The sequence below is a fragment of the Grus americana genome, chromosome 2, assembly GCF_028858705.1.
Source record: "Grus americana isolate bGruAme1 chromosome 2, bGruAme1.mat, whole genome shotgun sequence".
In the NCBI taxonomy this organism is placed as follows: domain Eukaryota; kingdom Metazoa; phylum Chordata; class Aves; order Gruiformes; family Gruidae; genus Grus; species Grus americana.
In genome coordinates, this window is record NC_072853.1 from 48,288,842 (window position 1) to 48,305,691 (window position 16,850).

Here is a 16,850-nt window from a genome sequence, read left to right on the forward strand (position 1 = left end):
ACTGATTAACCAATAATTTTGTATTTCTAGCTCTGATGTTTACATGTCAACTGACTTAGACTTTTTACATTTATGATACAAAAATACTGATATGGAAGCCTGCAGAGTGTTTGAAAGCTGTTTGCCAGTCACTGACGTGAAGGAAGTGATAAGATCATCCCCTCAGCCTAAAAGATAAACTCTACTTGACCATGACCTGTGCTGTGTGAATGAAACAATTTGTCTTGATTATTACTGAAACAAAATTATCAATAAGATCTATTCCATAAAAAAATGTAGTGCAAGTATAGTGACTGAGATCAAATTGTATTTGGGGAAGGGGGGGGCAATTCTGTATCTCCATCCTTTTTACCCTATGTCTGAATAAACTCAACACACATTAACAATACAGACCTGGATTCTTACGCAACTGGATCCTGCTGCCATGTCAGGTGCACTCAGGCACGTCCTCGCCAGCTGCCAACCCCTTAGCACACATCTTCCCATCTGTGACAGCATTCTGCAGAGGAATGGAGATCACTGACTTGACTGGATCACCTAGCAACTTGTGGTAGCCAAGGTTAGCTGCTACAGCAAGAAAGAACTGATACATGACATGAAGCTTACATTACTGACTTTTAAAATACCTTTTGCGTGCAATGGGCTTGAGAGCAAACGGCTAATGGAGTGTGTAGATTATCACATATGAATTCAGCAAATTCAAAAGCGCAGGTGCAGCCAAACCTTCAGGAAATGTTTTCTTATCTGCCCTGCGGAGAACTGTCGGGTCTGCTAGCCCTGCCTGCCATTTCCAACTGGTCTGCACTAAAAGCAGCCGAACTCAGAGATGCGCCCGTGGCTGCACTTGGCTGAAGGGCAGTACTGCGAAGGGGAAGAGTGGGAGAGGACGGCACCACCGCTGAAAAGCGGGCACGGGCTGAGTTCCTAAGAGGCCCGGCGGTACCGTCGCCCGCGGGACCCGGCCCTTCCCCGCCGTGCCCCGCTAAAGGCCGAGGTGTCGTGGCACAGAAAAAGTACGGGCACAACCGGAGCGCCGAGAGATTACCGGTCCTCTTCCCTCACCGCCCGCTTCGCCCCAAGGGCTCTTCCCGTCCCCGCCGACCCAGGCCGCCTCGCACCCCTCTCCTCCCCCCGCTCCGGTGATACAAACGCTCGTCCACGCACCAGCCAATCGGGAGAGCTGGTTCTCTTCTCCCTGGCCTCCCATTGGTCCGCAGCGCAGGGCGGTGCGCGCGCCGCCGCTGCAGTATAGCGGCGGTACCGCCCGCGCCCCCCCACCCCAGGTCCTTTCCGCTGGAGCGCGGGGCGAGCGCGCGCCCGCCGCAGTTCTGCAGTCCGCCGCCGCGCAGGGGCTCGCGCACGCTCCAACCGCCGCAGTAGCTGGGTCTCGGCGGGGCGGGGCCGGGCCGCGCCGCGCGGCTGCAGCGCGCTCCCCGCCGGTGCGGGAGGAGGAGGGAGCGGCGGGGTGGGCTGGGCGCGGAGGTGACTGCCCGCCGGCAGCGGGGATGCTGCTGCCGCTACCGCCGCCGCTTGTGAGGGGGCAGCAGGCGGGAGAGCGGGCGGCCGCGGCTCCCGGCGGCATGAGCAGCGGCGGGAACGTTCCCCGAGCCCCGTGGCAGCGATAGGGGCCCCTCCCCGCTCCGGGCGCCACCTGCGAGCCGCGGCGGCGGCGGCTTCAGCCCGCCCGGAGGCGCAGCGCTAAGGCAGGCCCCCTCCGGCCGCCCAAGAGGGGGGCAGCCGGGCCGGCCACAAAGCATCGCCGCCCGCCCTCCTCCTCGACCCGCGGCGCTGCCCCTGCTGGCCCCCACCGGCCCGCCCGCTCCCGGGGAGGCGGCGGGAGGGAGGGAGGGACGGGGCGAGCGGAGCCCCATCGTCACCTCGCTGCCCTATCCATGGGAGAAGCGGGCCGCCTCCCTCTGGCAAGCGCCGCCGCGGCTCGCCGGGATTGAGCGGAGCGGCCGGCCGCCGGCGCGGAGGGAGGATGCCACTGCTCCGGAAGGTGCTGCGGGTCTCCAATCGCTCCATGCTCGCCTTCATCTTCTTCTTCTCGTTCTCCTCGTCCTGCCTCTACTTCATCTATGTGGCCCCCGGGATCGGTGAGTCGGGAGCCGCCCCTTGGGGGGGGAAGAGGTGAGGGCGGGGGTGGGCGCCGCAGCCCAACGGGCGGGGGGCGGCGGGCGCTGCGGGGCGGCCTTGGCGGTGCGCACCCGGCTTCCCCTGGCCTGGCACGGCGGTGGGGAGGGCACGGGCGGCGCCGGGCGAGGGGCGTCTCGGGTGTCGAAACGCGGGCCCCCCTTTGGAGGGAGGGTCGGGGCGGCTGGCAGGGGCCGTGGCGGCGGCAGTAACGTGTGTTAATCTCGCATCTTTGTTCTGTTGGTTTCAAATGCTCTAGAAGATTCATCTGCTATCGCGAGGTAGGTAAATGCTGTTCTTGCTTCCCGGGCTGGAAAAGTGAGGCAAAAAAGCAGCTCACCGTTTCATCATGTTATAAATTAATGGTAGAAACCAAGAAAGAACTGCAGAACTGCCTGCTGGAGTCACTTGAATGTGTTCATCTTTTAAATCATTAGCAACTACATTAATAATAAAGCACGTGTGAACAGAAATTAAGAACCAGTTTGAATATTTGTTGTTTACTTCTGTCAGTGGGATCTCTCTTCACAGGTTTTACAGTTTGTTAGCTTCCACTAACTACTTCAGAGGGGAGACAAACATTTTCTTTAAGAAAAGCTATGTAAAATAACTGTGCAAGTCTAGGTCAGACAAAAAAAATTGCTGTTTTCCTTACTTCACTCTTCTGTTATTTCTGGGATAGCATCAGGCATTTTCTCACTGGATGATCGTTTCAGAACTGGTTAGCCTTACCCCTGAGCTAAGGCAAGCGGTATCCTGTATGGTGCTCTGTGGTATTTTGTTATGTTGGGTGTCTTTTGGCTAGGCAATGTTTTCCTTTTTTTTTTTTTTTTTCCAGGGAACATTGACACGTTCTCCTCCAATTCTCTTTGCTTATCAGGTGTCACCTAAATGCCTGTAAAACCATCTTGCTGTTTGTCCTCGGTGCTTAAAACCCCTCACTGTGGTCATTACTACAAAATGTACACATTGATTTGGCTGCTGAATCTGCAGGAATTGTTTCCTGTTCACTGGTGTCCTTATGCTGTTTGGCTTCCTCTTGTTCACAGTCTTCTATTTAGCTTGTAAACCCTTTCAAAGTGCCATTACTTTTCCCATACTTATAGCACTTCATACAATATTGACATGCCTATCATTATTACTGGACAAATAAATATTAAAAAATATTAGGGAATATATCATGGATTGAGTTTCTTGTCTGTCAGTGTTTCCCTGCTGAAAGGGATGTAATTTAGTCTTGTAAGTGGGAGAATGCTGCTGCTAGGGTCCATTTAGATATGAGACACTACGATACACTTGTGCAGTATCAGAGTAGACTTTAAGTACAAGCAGTTGATGTATGATTTAGAAAGCAAAGTGCAGTTTCCGAATCTTTACAAGTAAGTGAAACTGTTAACATCATACATAATGTATGCAGCTGGAGTTTTAATTCATTATTTAAATGATACACATTGAAGAAGAAACTTCTCTTAGAAGCATGTTCTCTTCTTACTAAACAAGGCTTATGGAGTACCTTCTTGAGAATCAGAGCCTCTTCTGAGACTTTTCTTTCCTGACTTCATGTTGCTGCTTAGCTACTGGGTTTTAGATATCTGTTAGGTTTCCTTTGTACCAGGGGTGAAATGAAATCCAGTGTGCACCAAAAGAATTCTTGGGCTAGGTTAATTAGGTCTGATCAACCTTAAGGAAAAAGATAATGCTCACTTAAACTGCTTGCTCATGCTATCTCAGACATATATACGCAGTTAGCCCTTTCAAGCTGTGGTTTAACGATACAAAAATCTTCAGTAGTTGACACGAGTTTGTGAGATTACAGCTCTTTCCTGTTACTGTTCAATGGTGTGTGCTGCCCTAACTTTGTATGCAGTTGTGAACTCATCCAGCTTAATCAAATCAAACCCTACAATATTTGGCTTATTCTTTGTCTGTGGCACTTCTTGAATCCAGATCAAAATGCTATTATGCTGTGCTGATGCTCTGCTGGCTTTACTGGGGGAGGGAACATAGAAAATGGTAACAGAAAGGGCAATAGGAAAATTTTACACTGGTAATCTAAGCCTGATTACATTCTATATCTAATATCAGGATTATATATTTTAGATTAGATTATATATTTTAGATTAGATTATATATCTAAATATCAGCCCGATACTGATTTCCCAGGAATTTTCTCCTGGAAATGTTACTGTGTAGAATGGAGATAAAAAAGGACAAATATCTTAAAACTAATAGGTATCCTGGCAATATTATTGGGGAAAATATAAGTTGTAAGAATGGAGGATTTGCAAAAAAACCCCAGTAACGCCCCCCTCCCCAAGTTTATAGGCAGACGATTCATCTAATAATCCTATGCTGTATGCTGATGCCATTTGTATATTGCAATGTGTGCTTCCTCCTTTCCATTATATGTGGTGGAATAGGTGTATCTAAATCAGAGCTGATTGTGTGCAGAGAGAAGGAAGGCTTAAGATTGCCTATGGATGTTCAACCAGCTTATCTGTTAGCAGCTTTTCATGAAATATATTCTGCAGTTAAGTCATAAATGGTTGGGATCTGTCATAATTTATGTGTACAGAGATGTTTTAGTGAAGATACTTGGTTCATCAGAACACTTTCTTCCTCAAGAAGCTACAAGTCACAGTGGCAGAGAGGAAGACAGTTCTAGTAATGTTGTAGGGAACTGGAGCTGCTCCCTGGCTGGTTTCTCTTCCTGATGGTCAGAGGAACTGAAAAGAGAGGAAGAAGTTGGACTCCCAAATGTTTTATGGAGCAGCAGTGTACTGGAAGGTGGGAGGGGGAAGGTGTGGCTTCCTGAGATGTCAAAGCTGAGTGAAAATTTGAATTCTTATGGGCTAATGGAGTGGCATTCCCTCCTAGCAAGCAGCTTATTAAGGGGAGATGTCTGCACAAGTAAGCCCTTAGCACTGGGAGTATTCTTAGAGGTCATTATCACATTCCGTGTGTCCTTCATGCTCATTAGAAAATAGACTTACTGCGTTTTTTTATCAAAATTGCAGATTTTGTGACAAATGCAGTGTGGGTCAATTTGGAATTCTGACAATTTGTTTAGAGGGGAAGAAATCTTAATTACTTATTTTAAGGTCTTTAATTATTTCTGTCTAATATTTAAATGTTTTTATTTGCACAGTAATTAGCTGCATATCACTTTTTTGTAGAGGTCTTGCAGAATGTTAGTTCATTGGGAAATAGAAACTTTTGTTATCCCATGTATTTCAGAATATGAGGAGAGGAAAAACATTTAGGTTTCAGGTTTTCAGACACTGTTTTGAGGCTAAGTCATATAATATTTCACATAATATAAAAATACAGGATTTATATGGTTCAGAAGAATTCGTACATTATATTGGGGTTGTTCATGTGCCTTCTTTCCGCTCTCCTGTAAGACTAGAAGATGGGGTGGGGTAGAGATGGCTGCAACCCTACCTCAGCACTCTGGTGGTCTTTTGATAGTCAGAGGAGCTCAGACATGGAAGCAGATTGATTTCTAACTGCTGATTAGAGAAGACAACTATTTTTCTGTTTTTCATTTTCCATGTTTAATTGAGTGGATGTTTTGAAGCAAAACCTGGAGGGATAGGATGGCAAGGTAAAATGGTAGAAAACATTTTAAATGCTTAAAATTTAAAAATCTCACTTGAAGGGTCCAGAGGGAGCTGGCGGGAGTGCTCACCAAGCCACTTTCCATTGCTTATCAGCAGTCCTGGGTAACTGGGGAGGTCCTAGTTGACTGGAGGTTAGCCAGTGTGACACCCATCTACAAGAAGGGCTGGAAGGACTCTCTGGGGACCTACAGGCCTGTCAGTTTGACCATGGTGCCGGGGAAGGTTATGGAGCAGATCATTTTGAGTGCCATAGAATCATAGAATGGTTTGGGTTGGAAGGGACCTTAAATATCATCTAGTTCAAATCCCCCTGCTGCGGACAGGGACACCCTCCACTAGGCCATGTTGCCCAAAGCCTCATCCAACCTGGCCTTGAACACTTCCAGGGATGGGTCATCCACAACCTCTCTGGGCAACCTGTTCCAGTACCTCACCACTCTCACAGTAAAGAATTTCTTTCTAACATGTGATCTAAATCAACCCTCCTTCAGCTTAAACCTGTTACCCCTTGTCCTGTCACTCCATGCCCTGATAAACAGTCCCTCACCAGCTTTCCTGAAGGCCCCTTCAGGTACTGGAAAGCCGCAATTAGATCTCCCTGGAGCCTTCTCTTCTGCAGGCTGAACAATCCCAACTCTCTCAGCCTGTCCTCACAGGAGAGGTGCTCCATCCCTCCAGTCAGCTTCGTGGCCTCCTCTGGACTCTGTTCAACAGCTTGATGTCTCTCCTGTACTGGGGTCCCCAGAGCTGGACGCAGTACTCCAGGTGGGGTCTCACAAGAGTGGAGTAGAGGGGCAGAATCACCTCCCTTGACCTGCTGGTCATGCTTCTTTTGATGTAGCCCAGGACACAGTTGGCTTTCTGGGCTGCAAGCGCACACTGCCGGCTCATGTTGAGCTTCTCATCAATCAATTCCCCCAAGTCCTTTTCCTCGCGTACAGGACAGCGAGGTGATCAGGCCCAGTCAGCATGGGTTTATGAAAGGCAGGTCCTGCTGGACTAACCTGATCTCCTTCTATGGCAAGGTGACCTGCTTAGTGGATGAGGGAAAGACTGTGGATGTTGTCCACCTGGATGTCAGTAAAGCCTTTGGCACTGTTTCCCACAGCATTCTCCTGGAGAAACTGGCTGCTCATGGCTTGGACAGGCATACTCTTGGCCAGGTAAAAAACTAGCTGGATGGCTGGGCCCAAAGAGTTGTGGTGAATGGAGTTACATCCAGTTGGTGGCCAGTCACAAGTGGTGTTCCCCAGGGCTCAGTACTGGGGCCAGTTCTCTTTAATAGCTTTATCAAGGATCTGGACGAGGGGATCGAGTGCACCCTCAGTAAGTTTGCAGACAACGCCAAGTTGGGTGGGAGTGTTGATCTGCTTGGGGGTGGAAAGGCTCTACAGAGGGATCTGGACAGGCTGGATCGATGGGCCGAGACCAGCTGTATGAGGTTCAACAAGGCTCAGTGCTGGGACCTGCACTTGGGTCACAACAACCCCATGCAGCGCTACAAGCTTGGGGAAGAGTAAACAGAAAGCTGCTTGGCAGAAAAGGACCTGGAGGTGTAGGTCAGTAGATGGCTGAATATGAGCCAGCAGTGTGCCCAGGTGGCCGAGAAGACCAACAGCATCCTGGCTTGTATCAGAAACAGTGTGGCCAGCAGGACTAGGGAAATGATCGTCACCCTGTACTTGGCACTGGTGAGGCCGCACCTTGAGTACTGTGTTCAGTGTTGGGCCCCTCACTGCAGGAAAGACGCTGAGGTGCTGAAGTGTGTCCAAAGAAGAGCAACGAAGCTGGAGAAGGGTCTAGAGCACAAGACTTATGAGGAGCAGCTGAGGGAACTGGGGTTGTTTATTCTGCAGAAAAGGAGGCTGAGGGGAGAGCTTACCACTCTCTACAACTCCCTGAAAGGAGGTTGTAGCCAGGTGGGTGTTGGTCTCTTCTCCCAAGTAACAAGCGATGGGACAAGACAAAATGGCCTCAAGTTGTGCCAGGGGAGGTTGAGATTGGATATTAGGAAAAATTTCTTCACCAAAAGGATAACCAGTCATTGGAACAGGCTGCCCAGGGAAGTGGTGGAGTCACTATCCCTGGAGGTATTTAAAAGATGTGTAGATGTGGTGCTCAGGAACATGGTTTAGTGGTGGACTTGGCAGTGCTAGGTTAATGGTTGGACTTGATGATCTTAAAGGTCTTTTCCAACCAAAATGATTCCATGATTCTATGTTTAAATGATACTTCTATGTGATAATCTGAAGTATTTGATGGAAGCAGATAAGAGGTGCTATTTCTCCAGAAAGACCACTTTTCTGACAGTACTTCATCTAGTGCTCCTTTTCTGGTACATGAAATGACAAGATACAGACTGAACTTGCTGGTTTTGAGTTAGTCAATGAAGATGGCCTGTGGTTCTGAGACTTCACTGGAAGTTACAAATTTCTTTGTATACTGCAGTTAGAGACTGAAGAAGCTAGCTGAGAGCAGGAATCTTTGGCACCAGTATGTTCTTTTTCAGTGTTGTAGATAACGGTACTGATAAAAGGAACTTGAATAGTCGATGTCTGGTACTGACAGCTATATAGAACACGTGTGGGTTCAAGTTTACATCATGGAAAGGATCCAAAGATGAGGAGAATAAGACAAAGTAGCAAGTCAGTGGTGACTGAGAGAGAGAGCATTTGCTGAATCTTATTTCACTGCCAAGCCAATCTGAGTATTGCCAGAGAATTTTTTTCTTTGCTTTTCCTATTTTCTCTCAGCATCATAACTGGAATAACATTGGACAATATATAACTGATTTCAGAAAATGATCTTTTACTCATCTCTGGGTTATTCCTTTCTGTCTGACTCAGCAGAGAACCTTTACCAGATCGGGTGGAAGAGTACCTTGGAGCTCTCAATTATTGTGGTCAATTGCAGTCTAACTTGGCCTGCTTGGACATAATAACCTTTGTGGTTCTCATAAGAACTGGTTATGGAACAGTGGAGTTATCAGGGAAGATGCAGTCTGTCTTGGACATCAGTGACTAGAAATCCTGACTGGTAGAATGAGATTGAGGAGGAAAAAGCAGCTACTATTTTCTCTCTTCTGTTGTTCTGCTTCTCTTATTAAGACTTTACTGCTTCTCTGGCAATCCTAACCAAATGGCAGCTGCGCAAGCTAGGTGGAATTTGGAAATATCTGCATTGGTTTTAGCTCACAATTTGATATCAATCTATTTCCTATTCTGTTATTAGGAAACAATTTTCCTAATAGGAAAGGGTGATATCACTCCTTTATGAACTTGTGCAGAAATGGAGGAAAGAGCTGAAAATGCTATCAGCAAGTTAAATAAATGGTTGTGAGTGCTTCCAGGTGCTGAACCCATAGATATAGGTGCAGCCTTTGTGCTAATATTCTTTGTTCCTGGCATCTGTGGCAGTTGTGGTGTTTCTAAAGACTTACTGTTTGATCACAGAATAATTTAGATTGGCACGAACCTCTGGAAGTCATCTGATCCAACCTCCTGCTGAAAGCAGATCCTACTAAATTGGATTGCTCAGGGCCATGTCCACTCGAGTTTTGAATAACTCCAGGGATGGAGATTTTGCAGTCTCTCTGAGAAACCTGTTCCAATGTTTGACAACTGTGAGAAAATTGTGATCTGTAATTGTAATGTGCATATCGTAATTTGCACCTTTTGTTCATTGCCCTGTGTCTTTTCCCTGTGTACCTCCAAGTGTTCAATTTTATCTTCTCTATACACTTCTACTACATAGTTGAAGACAGCAAAAAAATTCATTCTCCCCTTAGCCACTTCTACTTAAGGCTGAACAAACCCATTTCTTTCAGTTTCTACTTGTACATCATATGCTCCATTTTGGAAGCTTTCCTCTGGGCTTGCTCTGGTATGTTAATGTCTGTCTCTTACTGGGATCCCCAAACTGGACACAGTACCCCAAGTATGGTTTCACAAGTTGCTGAATACAGGAGAATAGCTGCTCCTGTCGATATCTCATTATGCTGTTGCTAATATGGGGCAGCATACTGTTGACTGTGTTTGCCACAGTGATACACAGATGATAATACCTTCTCTGAGGGTTTTGTAATAGAGCCTGTTTCTTCAAGGCAGTAGGTTTAATGCAGCTCGAGGGCTGCACTGAAACAGGAATAATACAGCTAGCCTGTTTAAAACAAAACAAATCCTTTGTTACTTTCCTCCTTTGATGCTGTTTGGAAATACCATCTGATAAAAGATTGATGGGTTTTGCAGGGTGTGGTAGATGTTAATGTTTTTTTGCTGCTATCGTCGTCTTTTATTCCTTTAGAGGGAATTGTTCTCATGGGTCTCTTAGAAGTTTCTTCACTGAATGAAACTTATCTGTCCCTTTGTTTCATAATTTCTGCAGGGAAGCTTCTGTACTTCAGACCTAGTTTTGTTTGGGAGCTATTTTCAGCTATATTACTTTGCCAAGGTTCACATGTTATTAAAGGGTACCTTTGGAGGCAGGTGTAATTTTGTTCACTGCAGTGGTCTTTTTCTTGGTTGCAGTGCAGCTTTTCACTTCCATTCCACAAATTACAACAAAGCCCTTTAACAGAAGCATTTTAGTCAACTAGTCAACTTTCTGATGAATAAGATCTGTGCTTTTTTCTTGTGCAAAGAGGAGTATGAGGTTTACTGATTTCTAGTCATGAAAAATTCCTTGGCATTCTGACTAATGGCTTGAGCTCATTATGAGCTCAGGCAGTTTCATGGGTAAGTTTTCTGCCTTATTCTGGGAGGTGCAAAGATTTTTCTATGATGTTGGCCCAGCACAGTCATTCCTAGCACCTGATGCTGAATAAATTATTGCAGTTCAGTCATTCATGACTGTCTTTCACTTTTACCAACAGATAAACTTTGACTAAACATGCAGGCTTCTTTCTGAATCAGTTGTTATGCATCTTTATCTGATGGTTTTCCTAAAGCCCTTAGGGATACTTAGTTATTAGTCAGGGAACTTGGCTGTGTAAGATTTCATGGAGTACTCATTTTGTGGTCTTGCCCTTAGTCAGAAAAGGCAAAAAAAGGTGCTTATGGTGTGCAGCTAACTTCACAAGAACAAAGTGATTATGAGACTTCATGTGAAATATATTTTCACTTAAGCCACCCAGTTATTTGAATGTATTCTCCTCCATTGAGGAGGAGAAACTGTATGCCCTGGAGACATTTATTGGAACTACGATGTTTCGCTGACATGGCCCATTAACCATTTCCACATCTGTGGTGCAAAATACCTTATCTACTGGCTTGTCATTAAGACTGTTTCTACAAGTGACTATCGCTGCTTGTTTTTCTACAGCTCTTAGTCTGTTTTGGGTAATCTTTTGTACTCAGATAATGCAATGATGTTATGGGGACCAGCATGCAATGGTTGTGCATTGTGTGGGATCCAGTGCTAGATTTGTGTGAATACAGTGCAAAGATTGGTTTCAGGGCTTTCTGGTACAAAAGATGCCTTTTTGCGAGGTATCCCCAATGGTCAGTTAACTTTCTTAAATTTGCAGTTGTCCTTCTTTACTTTCATGTTACCGTGTGTGTATTCTTTTTTATTTATTTGATTTATGATGGTACTTGGAATATTTGATTTACAGATACTACAGTTTTCTATTTTTTTTCTCAATATCTGAACTCATTAAAACAAAATTCTAGGAGAATTGGCAAGGCTTAAAATGTCACCATAAAAGTATTTAATTGTTGGTGTCCAAAGTCATCTTGTTGGTATTTTCAGTAGATTGAGGTGCTTATCTTTGTAATGTATTTTCCATACCAGGAGGTATACATATGTAGACTCAAATGCAGTCTCACCATACACGTGAATTAAGTTTGGATTTATTGTTAAATTACAAGTAGTGCAAAACTGGTATTAAATATGAACAACAAATCAAGTTAAAAAAATGTTTCAAGGCATACAATTTTTTGGTTTTTTTTTTCTGGTTGTTGCATACATTTTAGAAATAACTTCTGATTAACAACAAATGTAGATAAATCCTATAGTCAGTGTTCAACTTCCATAGGATTTTTACATGTTCTACGTAGATTTCAGTTTGCGACTAGGAACCAGTTTATAGTAGTCTTACATTACTTTGGCTATTGTCCTTCACTGCAAAATTGTTTAATGAATCTGTTTTACAGACTAAAGTCCCTATCCTGTTGTTGTGGAAAATACTCCTACCTCCTAAAAATGTGACTGTGATGTTTTCGAAGCAATCTTCAGCTGAGCTCTAGTAACTGTGTATTTAGATTAGTTTGTAGAATTTAATCTTTCACTTCTGTGTTAATTTGCCATGCATGAACTCTGCCAATAGTGTATTTATAACTCTCATATTGCTGAGAATAATATCATACAACCTTGAGATGAGAAGAGATCCATGTGGGACTTGTTCTAGAAATGTCGCCATGAGATGATTCCCCATTTACAATTACTAGTGGAGAACTTTGTGTTAACCCATTTGAATCCGTGTCAATTTTTATGCAGTGTGTTGAATGTGCTTTTCAGAAGTCCTGTGAAAGCAGGTGTTGGCTAGGAGATGAGTAACTGTAGGGACAATGGTCATTTGGCAAGACCTGTTTTCTGTAAGGCTGTATTTATTGCATTTGAGTTTTGCAGTGCACGTGGATTCTCTGTGAAGTATCTCCTATCTGAGTTTTTCAGTATTTTTTTTTTCCTCAGAAGGTTAGTGTGTAATGTTCTAGAGCTGTTCTGATGATGATGATCTCACTTTTTAAGTATGGGGGTGTTAAGTTTTTTTGCTAATTGCTTTGAAAGCATTCTTGATGTAAGGCTTTTTTCTTGTGTGGTTTTGTTTTGGGATTTTTTTTTTCTTGTGCAATAAAAGCTGCATTTTTAAATTAAATTTGATCTCCAAGTCCGTTCATCTTTTCTTTGGCATTTAAGAAATCCTCATTAATGCTTTTCTGACTATCTTGTTAAAATAGCCATAGTTCTGACTTCCTACTGTTCTTCAGAATCTTAGTCATTGATGCAGTTTTAAATTCAGTTGTTCTATTGTATACTTCGCTACATTGACTAGTTCTAAGCACATGGCACATTGTTTTGGCTTTGCTTTGATGTATGTGTACAGCAAGATAAATTACTAAGTTTCTATATAAAACTGAATTTGGTGCTTTTCCTGCAAAGCTAAGAGATGTGAGAATGAAATGTGAGGATGAAGCTAATGCAGTGTTGTCGTAAGTGCTTTAATTTTTGGTGTACTACTTGGAAGGAGCTTGATTCCCTAATGGAGAGTGATCTGTGAATGGGACTTTTTTCTTTAAAAGAGGTGTAAATCATCCATGGGCAAGTATTTAAGTAACAGAAAGCTACCTGAGGTAAAACACTGAGCCATTTTTACGGTTATATTTATATTTTAAGTAGTAATGCATGTCCCTCCTGCCAGTGGTCTTGTTTTCAGTCTAACACATAAAACTATTAATAACCAGTGAGCTATAAAAACTGGGGACAAAAAATGATCCATCTGATATTTTTAACATCTTCTCTGATATACAGGATGATCCCTTTAATGCCCTAATATGCTTTATCAGAATGAGTTTTAAATAATGCCTTGAAACCAGGACTTTTCATGGCTGACTTGGAGCTGTGTGTCCATGATTGCTGATACAGATCTAGATCAATTGCTAGTGAAAATTTCATCTGAATTAGGTATGAGCTCATGCTCACGCTGCAGTTGCTTCAGGTGCAACATTTAGTATGGTATTTATTCCAAGGTGTCCTATACAGGCGTGGTGTTTTATATCCCACACTGCACTTCCCATTTGCTTACCTTGTACACTGGATTCTATATGTTTCATGAATAAGAAGTGCTGTTTCTTACTATGGACCGTATACAGTGAAATAAGGAGAATGTGAATAAAACTAATTCTAGGTGATTACATTTCTAGATGTTTTCTTTGGTTAAATGTGAAATTTTGCCTTCCTGGTTTGTGCACTGCCTTGAACTGTGACAAGAGTGATGGTTGGTGCAAATGCAGGAAGACAGTAGTGAAAGAAAATCACAGAATAGTTGAGATTGGATGGGACCTCTGAAGGCTATCTGGTCCAACCCCCTGCTCAAGCAGGGCCACCTGGAGCCAGTTGCCCAGTACTGTGTCCAGATGACTTTTGAGTATCTCTGAGATAGAGACTCCACAACTTCCATGGGCAACCTGTGCCTGTGCTCAGTCACTCTCACAGTAAAGAACTGTTTCCTGATGTTCAGGTGGAACCTCCTGTGTTTCAGTTTGTGCCCATTGCCTCTGCTCATGTCACAGGGCTCCACTGAAAAGAGCCTGGCTCTCTGCTTTTGTCACCCTCCCTTCATATACATTATATACATATATACCCACCCTTTATATACATTAATATGATCCCCCAGAGCCTTCTCTTCTCCAGGCTGAACAGTCCCAGCTCTCTCAGCCTTTCCTCGTAGGAGAGATGCTCCAGTCCCTTTGTCTTCATGGCCCTTTGTTGGACACTCTCCGGTATGTCCATGTCTGTCTTATACTGGGGAGCCTGGAACTGGACACAGTACTCCAGGTGTGGCCTCACCAGTGCTGATTGGAGGGAAAGGATCACCTTGACCTGCTGGCAATGTTCCTCCTAATGTGGCCCAGGATGCTATTGGCCTTCTTTGTGGCAAAGGAACATTGCCAGCTCATGTTCAACCTGGTGTCCATCAAGGCCTTTTCTGCCAAGGTGCTTTCCATCTGGGTGGCCCCCAGCATATATTGGTGCATGGGGTTGTTCTTCCCCAGGTGGAGGACTTTGCATTCATCCTTGTTGAGCTTCATGAGGTTCCTGTTGGCCCATTTCTTCAGCCTATCAAGGTCCCTCTGGATGGCAGCAGCTACTTATGGTGTATCAGCTACTTATCCCAGTTTTGTGTCATCAACAAACTTTCTGAAGGTACTCTCTGCCTCATCATCCAGATCATTAATGAAGATGTTAAAGAGGACTGGATGCAATATTGATCCCTGGGGTACAGTATTAGTCACTGACCTCCAGCTAGACTTCGTGCCACTGATCCTCACCCTTTGGACCTGGTCAATTTTTGATCCACCTCACTGCTCATCCAGCAACATCAGCAGCTTATCTATGATGAACTTATGGGATCCAGTGTGAAAGGCCTTACTTGAAGTCCCGGTAGATAGTGTCCACTTCTCTCTCCTCACCTACCTGGCCAGTTATTTCATTGTAGAAGTTTATCAAGTTGATCAAGCATGACTTCCATTTGGTGAAGCCATGCTGACTACTCCTGATGATTTTCTTTTTGTTCATGTGTGTTGGGTTTGCATGGCAAGGTTTTGGTAGCGGGGAGAGGGGGGCTACAGGGGTGGCTTCTGTGAGAAGCTGCTAGAAGCTCCCCCTGTGTCTGATAGAGCCAATGCCAGCCGGCTCTGAGACGGGCCCACTGCTGGCCAAGGCCAAGCCAATCAGCGCCTCTGTGATAACATATTTAAGAAGGAAAAAAAACAGTTAGAGGGAGCTTTTGCAGCTGGAGAGAGGAGTGAGAAGATGTAAGAAACTCTGCAGACACCAAGGTCAGTGCAGATGGAGGGGGAGGAGGTGCTCCAGGCGCCAGAGCAGAGATCCCCCTGCAGCCTGTGGTGAAGGCCATGGTGAAGCAGGCTGTCCCCCTGCAGCCCATGGAGGAAGGATGAGGGGGTGTAGAGATTCCACCTGCAGCCCGTGGAGGACCCCACGCCGGAGCAGGTGGAGGCACCTGAAGGAGGCTGTGGCCCATGGGAAGCCCACGCTGGAGCTGGAGCAAGTTCCTGGCAGGACCTGTGACCCCGTGGAGAGAGGAGCCCACACTGGAGCAGGTTTGCTGGCAGGACTTGTGATGACCCCGTGGGGGCCCCATGCTGGAGCAGTTTGCTCCTGAAGGTCTGCACCCCGTGGGAGAGACCACGCTGGAGCAGTTCGTGAAGGACTGTAGCCCGTGGGAGGGACTCCATGCTGGAGCAGGGGAACGATGAGAGGAGTCCTCCCCCTGAGGATGAAAAAGCAGCAGAAACAACGTGTGATGAACTGACCGTAACCCCCATTCCCCGCCCCCCTGTGCCGCTGGGGTGGTGGCGGAGGTTGAAGCCGGGAGTGAAGTTGAGCCCGGGAAGATGGGAGGGGTGGGGGGAGGTGTTTTAAGATTTGATTTTATTTCTCATTCCTCTACTCTGTTTTGCTTGGTAATAAATTAGATGAATTCCCTCTCTAAGTTCGGTCTGTTTTGCTTCGTGATGATAATTAGTGAGTGATCTCTCCCTGTCCTTATCTCGACCCCTAAGCTTTTCGTTGTACTTTTTCTCCCCTGTCTGGTGAACGAGGGGAGTGAGAGAGCGGCTCTGGTGGGCACCTGGCCCCCAGCCAGGGTCAACCCACCACATCATGTACCTGAAGAATGGATTCCAGGATTAGCTGCTCCGTCACCTCCCCAGGGACTGAGATGGGGCTGACCAGCTTGTAGTTCCCTGGGTCCTCCTCCTTGTCTTTCTTGAAGATAGGAGTGACATTTGCTTTCCTCTAGTCCTTGGGTATTTCTCCCAGTCACCATGATCGATCAAGGATTGTTGAGAGTGCCCTCACAATGACATGTGCCAGCTCCCTCAGCACTCGTGGGTGCATCCCATCAGGGCCTGTAGACTTACATATGTCCAGTTTGCTTAAGTATTCCCTGATCTGATCCTTTTCTACCAGGGGTACATCTTCCTTGATTCAACCTTTCCCCCGATCTCTGGGACCTGGGATTCCTGAAGGCCAGTCTTGTGAAGACTGAGGCAAAGGTGTCATTCAGTACCGCATCCTTTTCCATGTCCTATATAACCAGGTCCTCGCTTCATTGAGCAATAACCCCACATTTTCCCTAGTCTTACTTTTGTCACCTGTGTACTTATAGAAACCCTTCTTGTTGTCTTTGACATCCCTGACCAGATTCATTTCCATTTGGGCTTTAGCTCCCTGGATGCTCAAACATTGTTTCTGTATTCCTCCTACATAACCTGTCTTTGCTTCCCTTCCACCTTCTGTATGCTTCCTTTTTGTGTTTGAGTTTGGCTAGGAGCTCGTTATTATCCATGCAGG

At 45.5% G+C, this 16,850-nt stretch overlaps 1 protein-coding gene across 2 annotated transcripts in view; it reads left to right on the forward strand.

The window, feature by feature from the left end:
- Window positions 1-1,430: 1,430 nt before the first annotated feature.
- Window positions 1,431-16,850, forward strand: part of B4GALT6 (beta-1,4-galactosyltransferase 6) — a 38,719-nt gene continuing 23,299 nt past the window's right edge. For both annotated transcript variants that reach the window (XM_054815093.1, XM_054815094.1), the window contains exon 1: window positions 1,431-2,096. In XM_054815093.1, the coding sequence (XP_054671068.1) occupies window positions 1,982-2,096 (115 nt within the window). In that variant the 5' untranslated portion in view covers window positions 1,431-1,981. The remainder of the gene's footprint in view (window positions 2,097-16,850) is intronic.